The 14891-nt window shown below is 45.5% G+C and overlaps 1 protein-coding gene across 2 annotated transcripts in view; it reads right to left on the minus strand.

The window, feature by feature from the left end:
• The window catches only part of GPR137C (G protein-coupled receptor 137C), a 32414-nt gene that overhangs the window by 12057 nt on the left and 5466 nt on the right, over window positions 1–14891 (minus strand). For both annotated transcript variants that reach the window (XR_014712021.1, XM_084630819.1), the window contains exons 2-4: window positions 5835–5878; window positions 4195–4423; window positions 873–1022 (exon numbers count right to left, since the gene is read on the minus strand). Coding sequence is in view for 1 of the 2 variants with exons in the window: in XM_084630819.1 (XP_084486945.1) it covers window positions 873–1022; window positions 4195–4423; window positions 5835–5878 (423 nt within the window). In the remaining variant the exon portion in view is untranslated. The remainder of the gene's footprint in view (window positions 1–872; window positions 1023–4194; window positions 4424–5834; window positions 5879–14891) is intronic.

Raw genomic sequence — 14891 nt, forward strand, 5'->3', positions numbered from 1 at the left:
AGGCATCTTATAGAAGGTTTCTAGATTATAGGGTGGTACATTGGAGGCTTACACCCCCCTATATACAGTGATGTGGCAGCTAGTATCCCACCACCACCGCCTCTAGGGCGGAGGGTATGAGGCCAGACAGATGTGATCTCCACACCTCCACCATGGTTTCAGTCAATCCTGGCTGGCCACAGATGCTCAGGACCTAGACTGACCTACCGAACGGTCTATACTGCAGCACCGTACCTAGTGCCATTACACCAGCTCTACAGGTGGGCACTCGCCATTAAGAGGGTGCAGTTTGGTGTCCAATTAAGATCTCGCTGAGGTTTAATCTTGTGCACTTGGTCAGTACTTAGATGCTTGGCAAGCAAATCCCATTCAATGCATCTTACTGTTATGGCTAGAAACAGGCTAGCAGCAGTGACCTGGAGTAGTCGTCACCACAGAGATCTAACATTTGGAAGCATTTGTGACAAGTAACCCCCGCAGGTTAAAGGAGGAGCCTAAGAAAGTAGCGGCAGGGTGACAGTCATATTTCCCCTTAGACTCAAATAGCTTGGAAGGCAGCTTTTAATGGATTAGCGTCAGGCGCTAGTTGCCGGGGCTGCTCTTGGAATCTTCGGGGTCAAGCTCCTCTAGAGAGGTGTCTAGTTGTAGACAGCAGGTGTGTCACATTAAGCCTCACATTCCTCTTAGGACGGACTGTTTACAGGGAGTCTCAGGAACTGGACTATGAGAGCTTTTTAAGAACACTACAACAACATCCTTAGCGAGATCCCACGCACCCAGAACATTGATTTTTCTCCTCATTAGCCATTTTCGGGCTTAGAGACACCCCCCACACCACCTGCCAACACCCACTTGTTGATATTACTAGTTACCTTATCTGAAAAGTTGTCCCAGCCATAATTAAATGGACTAGGAACATTCTCTGGAGATATGGCCACTGCTACCAGATTATAGCAAGCCCTTGAAGAGTACAGAAGAACAACTACTGAACCGACGAGGATAGCCTGGCAGACGGATGTGCCCTAAGAACCGGGGGAGGAAGCAAAATACGTTAAAAATCTAATAGGTTGTTACACAAATCTTCCCATAAAATTGTAATTTTATGCACGGCAAGTCATGCATGCATGATTGGACCCAGAACATCTACTCATCACACTAGCTTTAAATATTCTAGTGACAGCATGGTTAAGAACCCTCTTCTGGGCCAGCGGGGAGTTGATTGCAATTGTCCAGTTCCACATGACTGTTTCTTACCGACCTTTAGGAAGAGAAGTGGAACCTTGCAAACCACTGGGAGGATTATTCTAGTATTAGGTCCCAGTTGCATAGTGGTTATTTTTGCAAGCAAACAATTATACAGATGACCTGGCTAGACAGGTGTAGCTTAGTTATACCAAAACGCAGGTTGAGTTTGGTCTTCATTTATGGCGCTTTGTTGCCACTAACTTGAGGTGTGAAACCCCATTACATTGGTTGGCAAGTACAGCGCACACACTGCAGAGAGGGCTGGAGTACTGATGTAGCAACAGCCTTTTAGGAAGTTTTTTTGTCAAATAAGAGAAGCCTTGGTGTACTACTGATTAGGAGCAATCCCCACAGCACGGCTGCTGCTGGGGAGAGGAGGCAAGAGGAGAGAATAGGAAGGTCAGTGGAGGACACTGAAATTCTACTTCCAGAAGTAGTGACTTCAGATTTCAGAACATGCTCACAGATCTTGTCTCAGGGCAAAGGAAACCAATTCTGAGCAGAGGAAGTCAGTACCTCTCTGAAGGCGATTTAAATTCCAATTCATGCAACTGTGACTCCTGCCTGATCATGCTGCAGAGCCACAACCAGCAGCACAGAGCCCTTATGGTCAGATATTGCAACTTGCTGAAACACCTGTCTGTTTCCCCCACATACAAAAGTGACTTGCCAAATGTGCCTTTGAGACCCAGAATGTTCAACCAGAAGATAGAGTTTAGTTCCACTTTTTCCTTGTTTTGCAGCACAAGGCTGTGTTTGAGAACTGGAGCAACTGCTGGCAGTTTAACTGATCCCAAATAAACTTGGGCTCTTTAGCTCCTGCCTCCTTGACAGTTCGCTCATCTCAGGAAAATACAGAAGGGAAGTTTTGGGGGGAGAAGATGGGAAGCCATCAGGATCTACATCTGCTCCCTAAGATAAACTATGCCAGGCTAGACTATCCAGTCTATGAAGTGCCTTCAGTATGCTGAGTCCGTTAGACAAATATGGGGCAAGGTCCCCTGAATCATGGACTCTGCAGGTGGGAGGGCGGGGAGGGGGAGAAGGAATCTCTTACTTGCTGACCCCTTCTCCTATGCAAGTTCAGATCAAGCAGCAGAAACGCCTAAGGCAGAGGAGACAGGCTGGCATTTCATAGGGGTAGTCGTTTAAAGCCTGTTAGCTCACTGGCTGCCACACAGCAGACCATGTGCAAGAAAAAGCTCCAGTAGTCACTGTCCATAGTTCCAAGGAGAGGGGAAGCGTCGCCTACCAGCCGATGATGTAGGCATGGGTCTAGCGAAGTGACTCAGACATAGGAGTCATTGCCTTGGGCAGAGGAGCCTTGTTGAGCTACAGGAGCCCAGGCTCCCAATTTGGCCACACACAGGAGCTGCTAATTCCTGATCACCAGTAATCAGACCTAGCAACATCCTCATCCCTTCTTTGATGAGGAGGTGAATGCTGCCCAGCCTTGTTTGAGTCCGTCTCCACTGACAGGGGCTTTGCAGACCCTGGACAGAGCATGGTCACCATGGGAGAAAGTCATCTAGCCCCATCTCCAGCAGAGGCAATGCTGCCTTTCATCAGGCCATCAGCCCAGGTTTAGAATTCTGGCTCCAGTAGTAACAAGAGTCCAGGGCTCCTGCAATGGAGAGAGACCGTGTGATGGTGCACCCCATAAAGCTCTATGGAAATATGCTTGTGTGTGTGTGTGATAACTGGAATATGTTTTATGCTACATATGCCATGTAACATCTCTGTAAAGGTTATGATCTACTGAATCTATTCCTCCTATTTGTATGCCTGTATCATTTTTGTAGTTGAAGTTATGAATATTGGCCACGTACTGGCTTGATTTCTAGATAACTTTGCGAATTCCCTTCTCCAGGAACTGACCAAATGCTCTACTAAGGTTAAGTGCCCAATTAAGAAGCACTTAAGGAACAATGCATCTTGGAAAGCTCCAATCCACATAAGAATGTCTCCAGGAAGACTTCAAGATACCATGTGGAGCTGGACTTTGCATAGGAGAGAGGAGGGGGTCTCCACCCACAAGAGAAAGTCTGTTTAAGCCTGTGGGAGACCCCTTCATTTGGTCTTCAGCCGGCTAAGAAGATGTATCCTTGGGGGTGGAGAGGCTCTCTCTCCTTAGCCAGCTGAAGACAAAATGGAGAGGTCTCCCACAGGCTTAAACAGACTCTCTCTCTCCTATGCAAAGTCCAGCGCCAAGATGGAGTTCTGGAGTGACTTGCCCAGGTGACATGTCCATGCATGACTCCCAGTTTTTACAGGCAGAAGCCATTTCCCACATGGTATCTTGAATGTCTCCAGGAAGACTTGTGTGGATTGGTGCTCAGTGCTCCCAGTTGATAGAATGCGGTTGTGTCTATACATCCTTTGGTCAAGTCTGGAAACCTGGGGAGGTAAGGAAAGGCATTGAGAGGGGGAACCCCAAGCCAGGTGCAGTTAGCCCATAAGGAGGAGATGCTACATGTAATGGAGCGGGATACTGCTTCTGACACAAGTCATGTAAGCTGGCTTTCTTCTACAACAGGCCACCAGAGTTTTATTACTAGACTGGGTTGCTAGTGGATCTGGTTTATGGGTGTCACATTAGCAGAGGATTGCAGTTACTACCAAATGCCTCGACATTAAGTGTCAGATAGCAACACACCATCAGTACCAGATCTTGACTCTGTACTGAAACAAGTGATTTAAGAAACTCAAGGAAAAAAAAAAAGTCCAGTATTGACAGTTATAGTGATCTTCTGTTGCACCAACAGATCTCCTGCAAGCACAAACACAAATTGAAGACCCCAAACTGAAAAGAGTTTGACTAGTTCCAGGCTGGAACTCTTTTTGTTCTGTGTTTGCAGAGCATCTAGCATGATGGGGTCATGGTCTTGGACTTGCACCCCTATGGACTGAAGTAAATAATTCAGCACAGCTTAGACAGCATTTACCTACCTTTGACTCGAGGTAGACGTTTGCCGATGACATTTTTGCAAGTTTGCACATACAACAAGCTAATGAAATGGCACAAAGAATGAAGAGACTGTCATTGACTAGTGCCCGAACAAATACTGTCCATCTCAGCCGACTCTCTGGGACATCTTCATGGATAAGCATTGCACAAGTTAAATTCACAACGAGAAAGAGAAGGCTGGTAAATATGGAGCCCAGATACAACAGGACCCTGGAAAAAGAAAAACTGATTGAGCAAAACAGTCTGAAGAAGTCTCTACTGCCGCATCATCTCCCTTGTTCTCTATTAGTTCATTTTACTCCCAGCATTGTTCTTCATTTGCTATAACTCAGCAAGCTAGCAAGTGTGAAAGGTCAGTTATGTAGACAAGGAATTAGGGAAGCCATTTAGAAGTCAGTTTAAATTGTTTAGTCAGCATAGTGTGTAGAGCACGGGTATTTAAAAATCACTCAGTTGGTAGAAGCTTGCAAGAAATCAGGAGTTACAAGATTCCTGTCTTTCTATCTTAAAGTTGCAAGATAAGAACTTAACTACTGGTTTAACTTACATTCATGTAAGTTAGAGGCTCTGAGAGTCAGCCCAACCACCATCAGCCTTGGTGAAAATAAGTGGCTGCAAACACAGTCGAATCTACACTCTCCATTGAGAGTTGGTCTCCTGATGCAGGTCCATTAGTTCTTGGCCTATGGGTCTAACAGACACAATCTGAAGTCCTGCCTTCCATACAGAAGGATGTCCTACTAAAATGACTTAACACGCAGGCTTGAGCCACAGGCGTGGTTGGTGTGTTGCGAAGCCACAGCATGGGTTCACAAAGGTCCACAGAAGACAAGACTCCCTCATTGGCTTATGGCTAGATAGTGAATCCCAGAAGTGTTCTACCATGGTTCTCAGCCTTTTCATGGGTCACCCTAACCTGCTGGAGCACCAATACCCTCCCATGAATTACAGAAACATGTGCTGTCTAATGCAGTGCTCATTCTAGAGCCTTAGGCTAGGTCTACACAGCAGCTAAGCCACCTGCAGCTGGCCCATGCCAGATGACTCAGGCTCGTGGGGCTGTTTCACTGCTGGAGCCCAGGCTCTAGGATTCTGTGAGGTAGGAGGGTCCCAGAGCTTTGGCTCCAGCCTGAGCCTGGAAGTCCACACAGCAATGAAGCAAGCTTGCAGGGTTCAGGTTGTGGGGCTGAGCCAGCTGGCACTGGCCAGACATGGGTTTTTTCATTGCTATGTAGACGTACCCTTTGAGAGTTGCAGGGAAGCTCTCACTGGTGCTGTGTGTGTTAGTAAAGAGGGGCAAACCAGGAGCTATAGCATCTCCCTTTTGGGTACAATCGAGTCCTTCACCCCCAGACCCACATAGGCACCCCAATCCGATGATCAGGCTGCCCAGTGACTAGCCCACAACTTCTTCAGGGCTTTGCTTTCCACCCTGTACTCTGAGGTAACTGAATTAATCTTTGTTAAACATCTGGGTAAGAGACAAAAACAAAGCTATGGCTATGAAGTTTGAATGTAGCGTTTGGTAGATTTCAGACACCGACTATCTTTCAGGTACGCTGTACTGTTAATACACCCAATGAGAGCATGTTTGGGGTAGGCAAGAAGAGGAGTCACTTACTTGTACTTATTGAATTCTGCTGCACATTTGACTTTGAATATAACCTACAAAGGAAGAGTGTGGAAAGTTATTCTAACATGCTCATAGTATGTGTTACAGTTCATGTTGTAGTCACATTAGAAGGGATTCTGCTCAGCAAAGAGGGCAGAAAAGGGTGGGGTTTCTAGTTCTCCATACTCTTAATACTGTTTGTAGCCTGCAACCATTTGCCACATAGAAAATTAACCTGTTCTGCTAGGTGGACTGAATAGGTCATGAGAGTTTAGTCTAAACAACTGTTTTAGTAGCTAAGCAAGTAATTTATGAATCCAGTTATTCGTTGGGCAATAACTGCGAATCCTGTCTTGCTCTGAAGGACTTTACAAGGAGAGTGGGATTTGGTCTTCAGTAGCTGAATGTGAGCTACATTGTTCAGCAAAATAAAGTTGTGACAAGCTTTTCATATTGAATATTGTAGGACCTCAGTCATGTTTAATTTCTTTATTAAAGAAAGGGCTTTAGCTGCTATTCTTAAATTAGACATTAGGGGGCTATTTCTGGTTAGCCTTTTATATTTGATTACGTTAGAACTCATGGCAAACTATATTGCAATAGAGTACGTGCACATTCGCTTCTGGGTTTCTTCACCCTGGCAGAAGCTCAGCTGGCTATATTTGCTTAATGATTCACCATATATTTGAAGAAATTCTTCAGAAGGCTGAAGTCCCAGACGTGCTGAATTCTGCAGAGTAGAGGATAGATTTACAATTTCATATGTCTAGAAATGTGATGAAAGTTAGCAGCTCATGTGATGTGTCAATCTTTGGAGCAGCTCTTCAACTGGGAAGGGAGCAGTATGGGCAAGTTGAGGCTATAAGCACCTCTCCTTCTTAAAAAGGGTGTTGGGTACACGTGACATAAAAGGGTACAATCCAGACTAATGAGCAGATGTCACCCCTGCCCTGTAACCTTGAGTACCTTACAATGCCTTGCTGAAGTAGTTCCCATCTGGACTGCTCACAAGTGGCTTTCCAGCATGCAAGCCACACCTTGAGCGTCTGCATCCGATGAAGTGAGCTGTAGCTCACGAAAGCTCATGCTCAAATAAATTGGTTAGTCTCTAAGGTGCCACAAGTGCTCCTTTTCTTTTTGTAACTGCAACCTGTCAGTTACACCCTGCTTCTCACCAGCCTTGGTAATACTGCAGGAGGACCCCAGCATACCCTGCAGGTCATGTATGTCCTGTATTGCCCAGGCCCCTTTGACAGTACAAAATGTTTTAAGTTTGTTATTCCTTTGAGTGAATAATATGCACATAACTTGTTACCCAAAACAGAATTACCCAGACACTTCAATTTAAACACTCTGGATTAGATAAAACAGTAAAACAAGATTACCTACAAACATTGAGTAAGAGTAATGATGCACAGAGTCAGAAACTGTTACAAGAAATACAAATACCTAACAAACAAACTAGATCAGAGTCAAGCAAAGTTTCTTAACACATGCTTTCAGCAGTCTTACTGAAGAACCCCTGTGTCATAGTGTGGGGGACTCAGGGCCCTGCATGCCCCCCCCCCACTTCCTGCAATTCACCAGGACTCTCAGCCAGACTGTAAAACAGAAGGTTTATTAGAAGACAGGAATAGTCCAAAACAGAGCTTGAAGGTACAGGAAACAGGACCCTTCAGTCAGATCCATCTTGGGGCTGACCCTGATGCTGGACCTCCCTCTATTTTCCCCAGCCAGCTTCATACTGAAACCCCCCCTCCAGCAGTCTCACCCAACCACACCCCCTGCTTCTCCTCCAGCCTTTGTCCAGTTTTCTGGACAGAAGGTGTCACCTAGCCCCAACCCCCTCCTGGGCTCAGGTTATGTGCTCATGTATCAACCCTCAAGTGAAATCCCACCCTGATATCCCACCACCAATGCAGACTCTATCAGTAAATACCCCCCACTGTCACACCCTGTCAGAGTTCAGGGCTTGCTTTCTTTGTCACTTCAGGTGCACTAATGCGATGGGCAGGGAGAAGAGATGGTGCCCTGGGGTGTTTCAATCCCTCTCTAGAAAAAAAAACAAACCAAAAACAAAACATTTCCAGCTGGGAAGTACGAGACAAAAGTCTATGTGGAAGGATGTTCCCTTCTGGATTTCTTGCTCCTGTTTCAGCTTTCTTTGTTTCCCTCCAGGTTTGATTATTCTGTTTACTGCTTAAAATGCAAATTAAGCAGAATACACATTGCTTTGTTTAGGACAAACTTATTTCCCCACCTCAGTTTCGGCAGGGTTGTGGGGTTTGGAACATGTGTTAATATCATACATGCATAATTTTATAGTTTCACATACAACGTTGCCACATATTTTATCAGGATGATCCTGACCAGCAGGTGAGTTTTCAGAGGATGCCTTAGAAGACATACTATTGTAGTATCTTTTAGACAAGATGCGTAGGATGACCACCTGTCCTAATTGGGTGGGACAATCCTGAAATGCAGTGTTCAAGTCCCAGTCAAAATCACGCCAGGACGGCATTTGACCTGGGTTCCCTGCGGCATTGCTTCACATCTGTCTGAGGTTCCGGGGTGGCACCAGCTTCTTCCCAAGGGGTGAGGTGGGCCTTCACCCCCCCCCCCAAAGGGCCCCACCCCCTGGCCAGGCCGGAAGCCGAGCCATGGTAAGAACCCTCATAGGCAGTCTGCTGTGGGGAGCCCCGGACCCTCCTCCTGCCCTAGGCAGAGGGCCAGTGTGCCCAAGAGCAGCCCCTGACAATGTCCTAAAACAGAAGCTAATGAGGCTCTCATATTTTGAGACCAATCAGAGCATCAGTATAAGACTTTGTCCTTTAGAACATGCCTGCACACCTCCGGAGAAGGCAGATTCCTAACCTCTTTGAGCAAGTGGTAGCAAGGCAGGAGGGAGTCACTCCATCTAGATCAAGTGTCTATTGCTTTTCAAACTGCAGTGAGTCATCATCATATGGTGCTGACTAATGCTTCCAGTGTCTTCACCAAGGACTTAGGCAGGGTTTGAACTTCAGTGAAACTGGCACCTAGACCCTGTAGGCTCCTTTGAAAGATTCTAAGGGTACAGGAACCAGACAGACAAGTCTCCGGCTACTGAGATGCACGAGACAAGAATGTCGTGACCTTCCTATCTCCTAATCCTAACTCAGTAAAGAGCCCTATTTTTCAGTGGAAGTTAGCTGGCAACAGCCTCAACGCAGCTAGCAAGTAGAATGGCCGCTACTTGCATTCAGGCTGTGAGGGTTTGTAACACATCACCACTACTTTCAGCGTACGAATAATGAAAGTACTTACGCAGGAGGAGGAGAAGAAACATGATTTTAGTCTTTGGAGAGCATTGGCTGTTGCTTACAAGGATATGAGTATTTACTGGGCTAGTCTGGCAAGGAAGAGTTTTGAAAGAGTCACACTCATATGGTCTCAAGATTTCTGAAGCCAAGGTGGCAAGTTTGATGGGGTAGCACAGCTTTGAAGGAAGCTTGGCATGGTTTTGCTGAAGGATTGGGAGTAAGAGACTTTACCAGTTCTAGCAGACACTTGCCCTTGGATATTAAAACAGTTGTATGATCATTGCTCAAGAGCACCCACTGCTGCAGGAAGCTATACTGAAAGGCTAAGCTCCTACAGCTTCCACATCATGGGTGTTTTGTGGCTAATGAACCGCAGTTTGCTGCTGACTAACTGGGCAACATTCTGACCCGACATCTCCCTCTGCCTTCATGTCTGAGCCATCAAAGCTGCCAATTCACATTATGACAGGCTTCAGAATACAAAGTTTCAGCAACTACAGATGGCAAAAGGCTTCTAGGAAACCTTTGCCACAATGAAATGGCCACTAGCACTCATGACTGAACATGTGTCCAATCCAATATGGCAGGTCTGTACAGTACAGTATCCCATCTGACAGTGGCCAGTACCAGACTCTCCAGAGGTGAAGAATGCCACATAGACAGATGTAGGATAATCTGACCCCCCAAGCCTGTTAGGCCTAGTAGCTAGAGACTGGCTTAAGATCATCAAAAGCTCAACTTATTTCTGAGACTAGATATTTTGCCTCTCAATTCATCCTGAAGAGCTATTTCTCCACCATGATATTGACAGTGCAAGGGCTTTTTCCATATTCCTCCAAGCTGTGACTATTGCTGGCATATCAGCGGGACATGGGCCGGCTATGCTGGGGATTTTCTGGTTTTGAAACCAGCAAGAGGGACATCAAGATGAGTCAACTGGAGAAGTCCGTGGTTAGCGAGTGTTTGTGTATCCTGGACATCTGTGTGTCAATTAAGAGGTTTGTATCATCATCCTGAGTGACGATTCTGAAAGGCACAAGTCAGAGCTCAGACCTGGCTTTTAAGAGATTAAAGTAGAACAGAGTGTTTGGCTTGTGCTTTCTTCCCCCAGCACTCTTTGCTACACTAAAATCCCCTGCACTCCCAGTGGGACTGAGCCATTGATGGGAGGTCAGAGAGAAAGTCTTGTTTATCTTGATCTAAAGAGTCTATTTCTTAGTACTTAATTGGCTGTACTAGGCAGCAGGTTCCCTGTCCATGACCGTTAGACACTGATGCAAGCATTGAAGCGGCCTTGTAAAGAGTTTCTAGAGCATCCCAAAGCTCCGGGATCCTTGTTCAGCTGCTGCCATGAAGAGTTGAGGATGAGCATGCAGGACCAGTACTTACAAATATTTCAGGGTGAGCAAAATTTGAATGATCTATAAGCCTTGGCAGGAGATAGACTTTAATAAACGCCATCGTCGTGTGTTAGGTCTCACCTCCTCAACGCCAATTTTAACAGTTTAGGCAGGCCATAGCTTACTGCTACTAAAGGCTTTATACTATTTGCAAACCCATGACAAGTTATCCAGTAGGTTGCCATCTAGAAGAGGGTCTTATTTGCTAACAGGGTACATCAGGATTTAGCTGTAGCCCCCAGAATTAGGAGTTTTACCCCTCAAGATTAAAGGGTGGAATTCCAGACCTCTCAACACTGGCCTAACTCTGCTGCCCTTGTATTCAATGGTAAAAATTCCATCAATTTGGATGGGAGCAAAGTCAGGCCAGTGTCAAGAGCTTTTGAGGGTGCGGGGGGGGGGGGGGAAGAGAACAAACCCTAGCAGGCCAAGACAGAATGATCAGCCTCTTGAGATGAATGGGGAACCCCACCTCATGGTGCAAATTCACTGCACAGCAAGTCAGGGACTGGGGAATTCAGGGGTTCCTTGATGCTGCGATGCAACAGTGATGGAGCTGGTGGATCTGCTGCTCATTTGATTCACTGGTCAGATGCCCAGTGTTCCTACCCCATCCAGTGGGGCAAGCAGTGTAGCAGCTACTCCCTGCATTTGGAACAGCAGCCCTATGGGAGAGGGGCAAGAACATTTTCACAACCTCCCCTAAGTGCCAGCAGAATCCTTCAGAGCAGCTAGCCTGTCCACCAGCTGTGCTCTGGGGGCTGGGGAAGGAACACATGAGATCTGGGCCTTAGACAGTTCACACCTGTCCTTCCACAGACTGCAGGCTCAGGAAGAAAGCTACACATTTGGAAGGGTCTTGGGGTTGCAGAGGACTCCAGTTATGTAATGAAAGCAGCCAAAATTGACAGGTGAACTTCCAATTTGCCAGAGAACATTTCCCCACTTTCCCTTGGCAAGTGGATTTGTCAAGCCTTTGACAGGTGGATGCTCGTAGACTTTAGATGATCATGATGGTCCCATCTGGCCTCCTGCACATTGCAGGCCATAGAACCTCACCCACCCATCCACTCCTCTAATAGTGCCCTAAACTCAGGCTGAGTTACTCAAGTCCTCAAATCATGGTTTAAAAGACTTCAAGTTACAGATAATCCATTTACACTACATTAATCTTGTAAGTGACCCATGCCCCAGGCTGCAGAGGCAGGTTAAAAAAAACCCCAGGGTCTCTGCAAACCAACCCAGAGGAAGAGTCCTTTTCAACCTCAAACATGGTGATCAGTTAGACCCTGAGCCTGTGGGCAAAACCCACCATCCAGACACCTGGGAAAGAATTCTCTGTAGTAATTCAATGTCTTGTCTCCAGCAGTTGGGGATTTTTGATACTGGCAGTCACCAGTGGGCCACATGCCATCATAGGCAGTCCTGTCATACCGTCCCCTCCATAAATTTATCAAGCTCAGTCTTGAAGCCAGTTAGGTTTTCTACCCCCACTGCTCCCCTTGGGAGGCTGTTCCAGAACTTCAGTCCTCTGATGGTTAAAAAAAGTCGCCTAATTTTTGAGTCTAAGCTTGTTTATGGCCAGTTTATATCCATTTGTTCTGAGGTCCACATTGGTGTATAACGTAAATAACTCCTCTCTCCCCCTCCCTGGTATTTATCTCTCTGATGTATTTATAGGGAGAGGTCATCTCCCCTCAACCTTCTCTTGGTTAGGCCAAACAAGCCAAGCTCTTTTGAGTCTCCTCTCATAAGACAGGTTTTCTGTTTCTCAGATCATGCGAGTAGCCCTTCTCTGCACCAGTTCCAGTTTGAAGTCATCTTTCTTAAACATGGGAGACCAGAACTCCCCACACTACTCCAGGTGAGGTCTCACCAGTGCCTTGTATAATGGTACTAACACTTCCCTGTCTCTACTGGAAATACCTCACCTGATCCAACCTAGACATTAGTCTTTCATGGCCGCATCACATTGACAGCTCATAGTCATCCTGTGATCAACCACTACACCCAGGTCTTTCTATTCCTCTGTCACTTCCAACTGACAAGTCTCCAGTGTATAGGAAAAATTCTTGTTAGTTCCTAAATGCATGACCTGGCACTTTGCATTATTAAATTTCACTCTGTTTCTATTGCCCCCAGTTCTTGTATGATATTATGATCCTTCTCCATAGTGGCAATAAACTCCCAACTTTGGGTCATCTGTAAATTTTATTAGTACACACCCACTTTTATGCTAAGATCAGTAATAAAAAAAAATGGGACCAGTCTTATTTAAGAACACTGAACCCTGAGAAACTCCACTAGTAGCCTCCCTCTAGCCTGAGAGTTCACTTTTCAGTATGACCTGTTGTAGCCTCCCCTTTAACCAGTTTGGTTCCACCTTTCCATTCCCACATGGAGCCCCATCTTCTTCAATTTAACTAATAATTTCTCATGTGGAACGGTCTCAAATGCCTTACTGACATCCAGGTTGATTAGACTGACTACATTTCCCTTTAAAAACAAACACACACAATTATCTTCTCACAGAAGATGATCAGGTTGGTCTGGCACAATCTACCTTTTATAAAACCATGTTGTATTTTATCCCAATTACCATCCACCTCTAGGTCTTTAACTATTTTCCCTTTCAAAATTTAAGACCTTGCATACAATTGAGGTCAAACTAACAGGCCTGTAGCTTTTTAAAAATAGGAACTAGATTAGCAATTGCAGTCAGTGTACAACCTGAGTTCACAGATTCATTAAAAATCCTTGCAATTGGGTTTGCAATTCCATGTGCCAGTTCTTTTAATGTTCTTGGATGGAGATTATCCAGGCCCCCCAGTTTAGTCTCACTGAACTGTTGGAGTTTGACTCCCACTTTGGATGAGGTAATTTCTACCTCCATATCCCCATTACCATTAGCCACCGTCCCACTATCCCTAAAATCTTCATTGCCTTAGTTTTTAAATGAGAGTAAAGTATTTGTTGAGGTGTTGGGCCATGACTAAATCTTTAATCTCCACCCCATCCCTCGGTGTTTAGCAGTCCCACATCTTTTCCTCATTTTTTCTTATTTATAGGACTACAGAACCTTTTACTATTAGTGTTAATTCCCTTTGGAAGGGCCAACTCTGCTAGGCTTTGGGCAGTTCTCACTTCATCCTCACACTTGGATGTCCAAGAGGTAGCTTTCCTTGCTGATCCATCCCATCTTCCATTTCTTATATGCTTTCTCTTAATCACTTGTTTGAGATGCTTGCTCATCCAGCTTGGTCTGCAACCCTTCCCTAGGAATTTTTTCCCCTTGCTCAGGATGCAGGCTTCAGATCGCTTCTGCAACGTTGACAAAGTAATTCCAAGCCTCTTCCACATTCAGAGCCTTGAGTTCTTTGGTTCAGTCCACTTCCCTCACTAATTCCCTAATTTTTTTAAACTTGCTCTTTTGAAATCAAGGACCCTCATTGCAGACCTATTTTTGTTCATCTTTCCATTTAGTTTAATTGGAATTAGGTCCTGATTACTAGAACCAAGGTTGTCCTCTACATCCAGTTCTACTACCAAATCTAAAATGGCATCACCTTTTGTTGGTTCATCAACTGTTTGGTGAAGAAATCGGTCAGCTATCACATACAGGAGAATCTGTGCCCTTCTATTATCAGTAGAACTTGTCCTCCAATCTATATCTGGGAAGTTAAAGTCTCCCATAATCACACAATTCCCAGTAGTATTTATTTCTTTAAAACCATTAAAGAAGTCTCTATCCATATCCAAACTGGATCCCGGTGGTTTGTAGCACACCCCAAACACTATCAGGGGAACATCTAGCAGCTTTCTTCCCTAACAGACTTTATCCATTCCATCACCTATAATTTCTTTAGAGTCCACCTCATCATAAATATACAATGCTACTCCACCACCCAAGCAGTTAGTATGTATAAGAGCATAGATTTCTAGCTACAAAGTTTTAATATGGCCACATGTCTTTGAATCAAGTTGGAAATTAACAGGAAGGGACAAGAAAAAGGAAGGGGCAGAGGAAAAAAAAAGCCCTAGCAGGCTGAGCCATATTGGCCTGGCAGACCTGTACAGGTCCCTTGGTCAAGCAGAGCTTCTTTGTGCCAGCCTGACATACAGAGGGACTGTTCAGTGCTGTACCAAGACTGGATGGCAGTACTGGAGTTGTAAAGGAGAAGTCTCTCTAGGAAGGAAGGAAGGAGCTAAGAGCTGTAAGTACTCCACATAAACACTCGGCACAGGCAGTTACCTCCAAAGTCCCCCATTCGAACAGTCAGAGCACAGGGATGTACCTCTAACCACTGCTTTCAGTTGGCCAGAAGGGATTCTATATTACTCCTTAGAACGATCTTGGTTCGCCT

This window comes from Lepidochelys olivacea, assembly GCF_965140295.1.
Source record: "Lepidochelys olivacea isolate rLepOli2 genome assembly, chromosome: 6".
In the NCBI taxonomy this organism is placed as follows: Eukaryota; Metazoa; Chordata; order Testudines; family Cheloniidae; genus Lepidochelys; species Lepidochelys olivacea.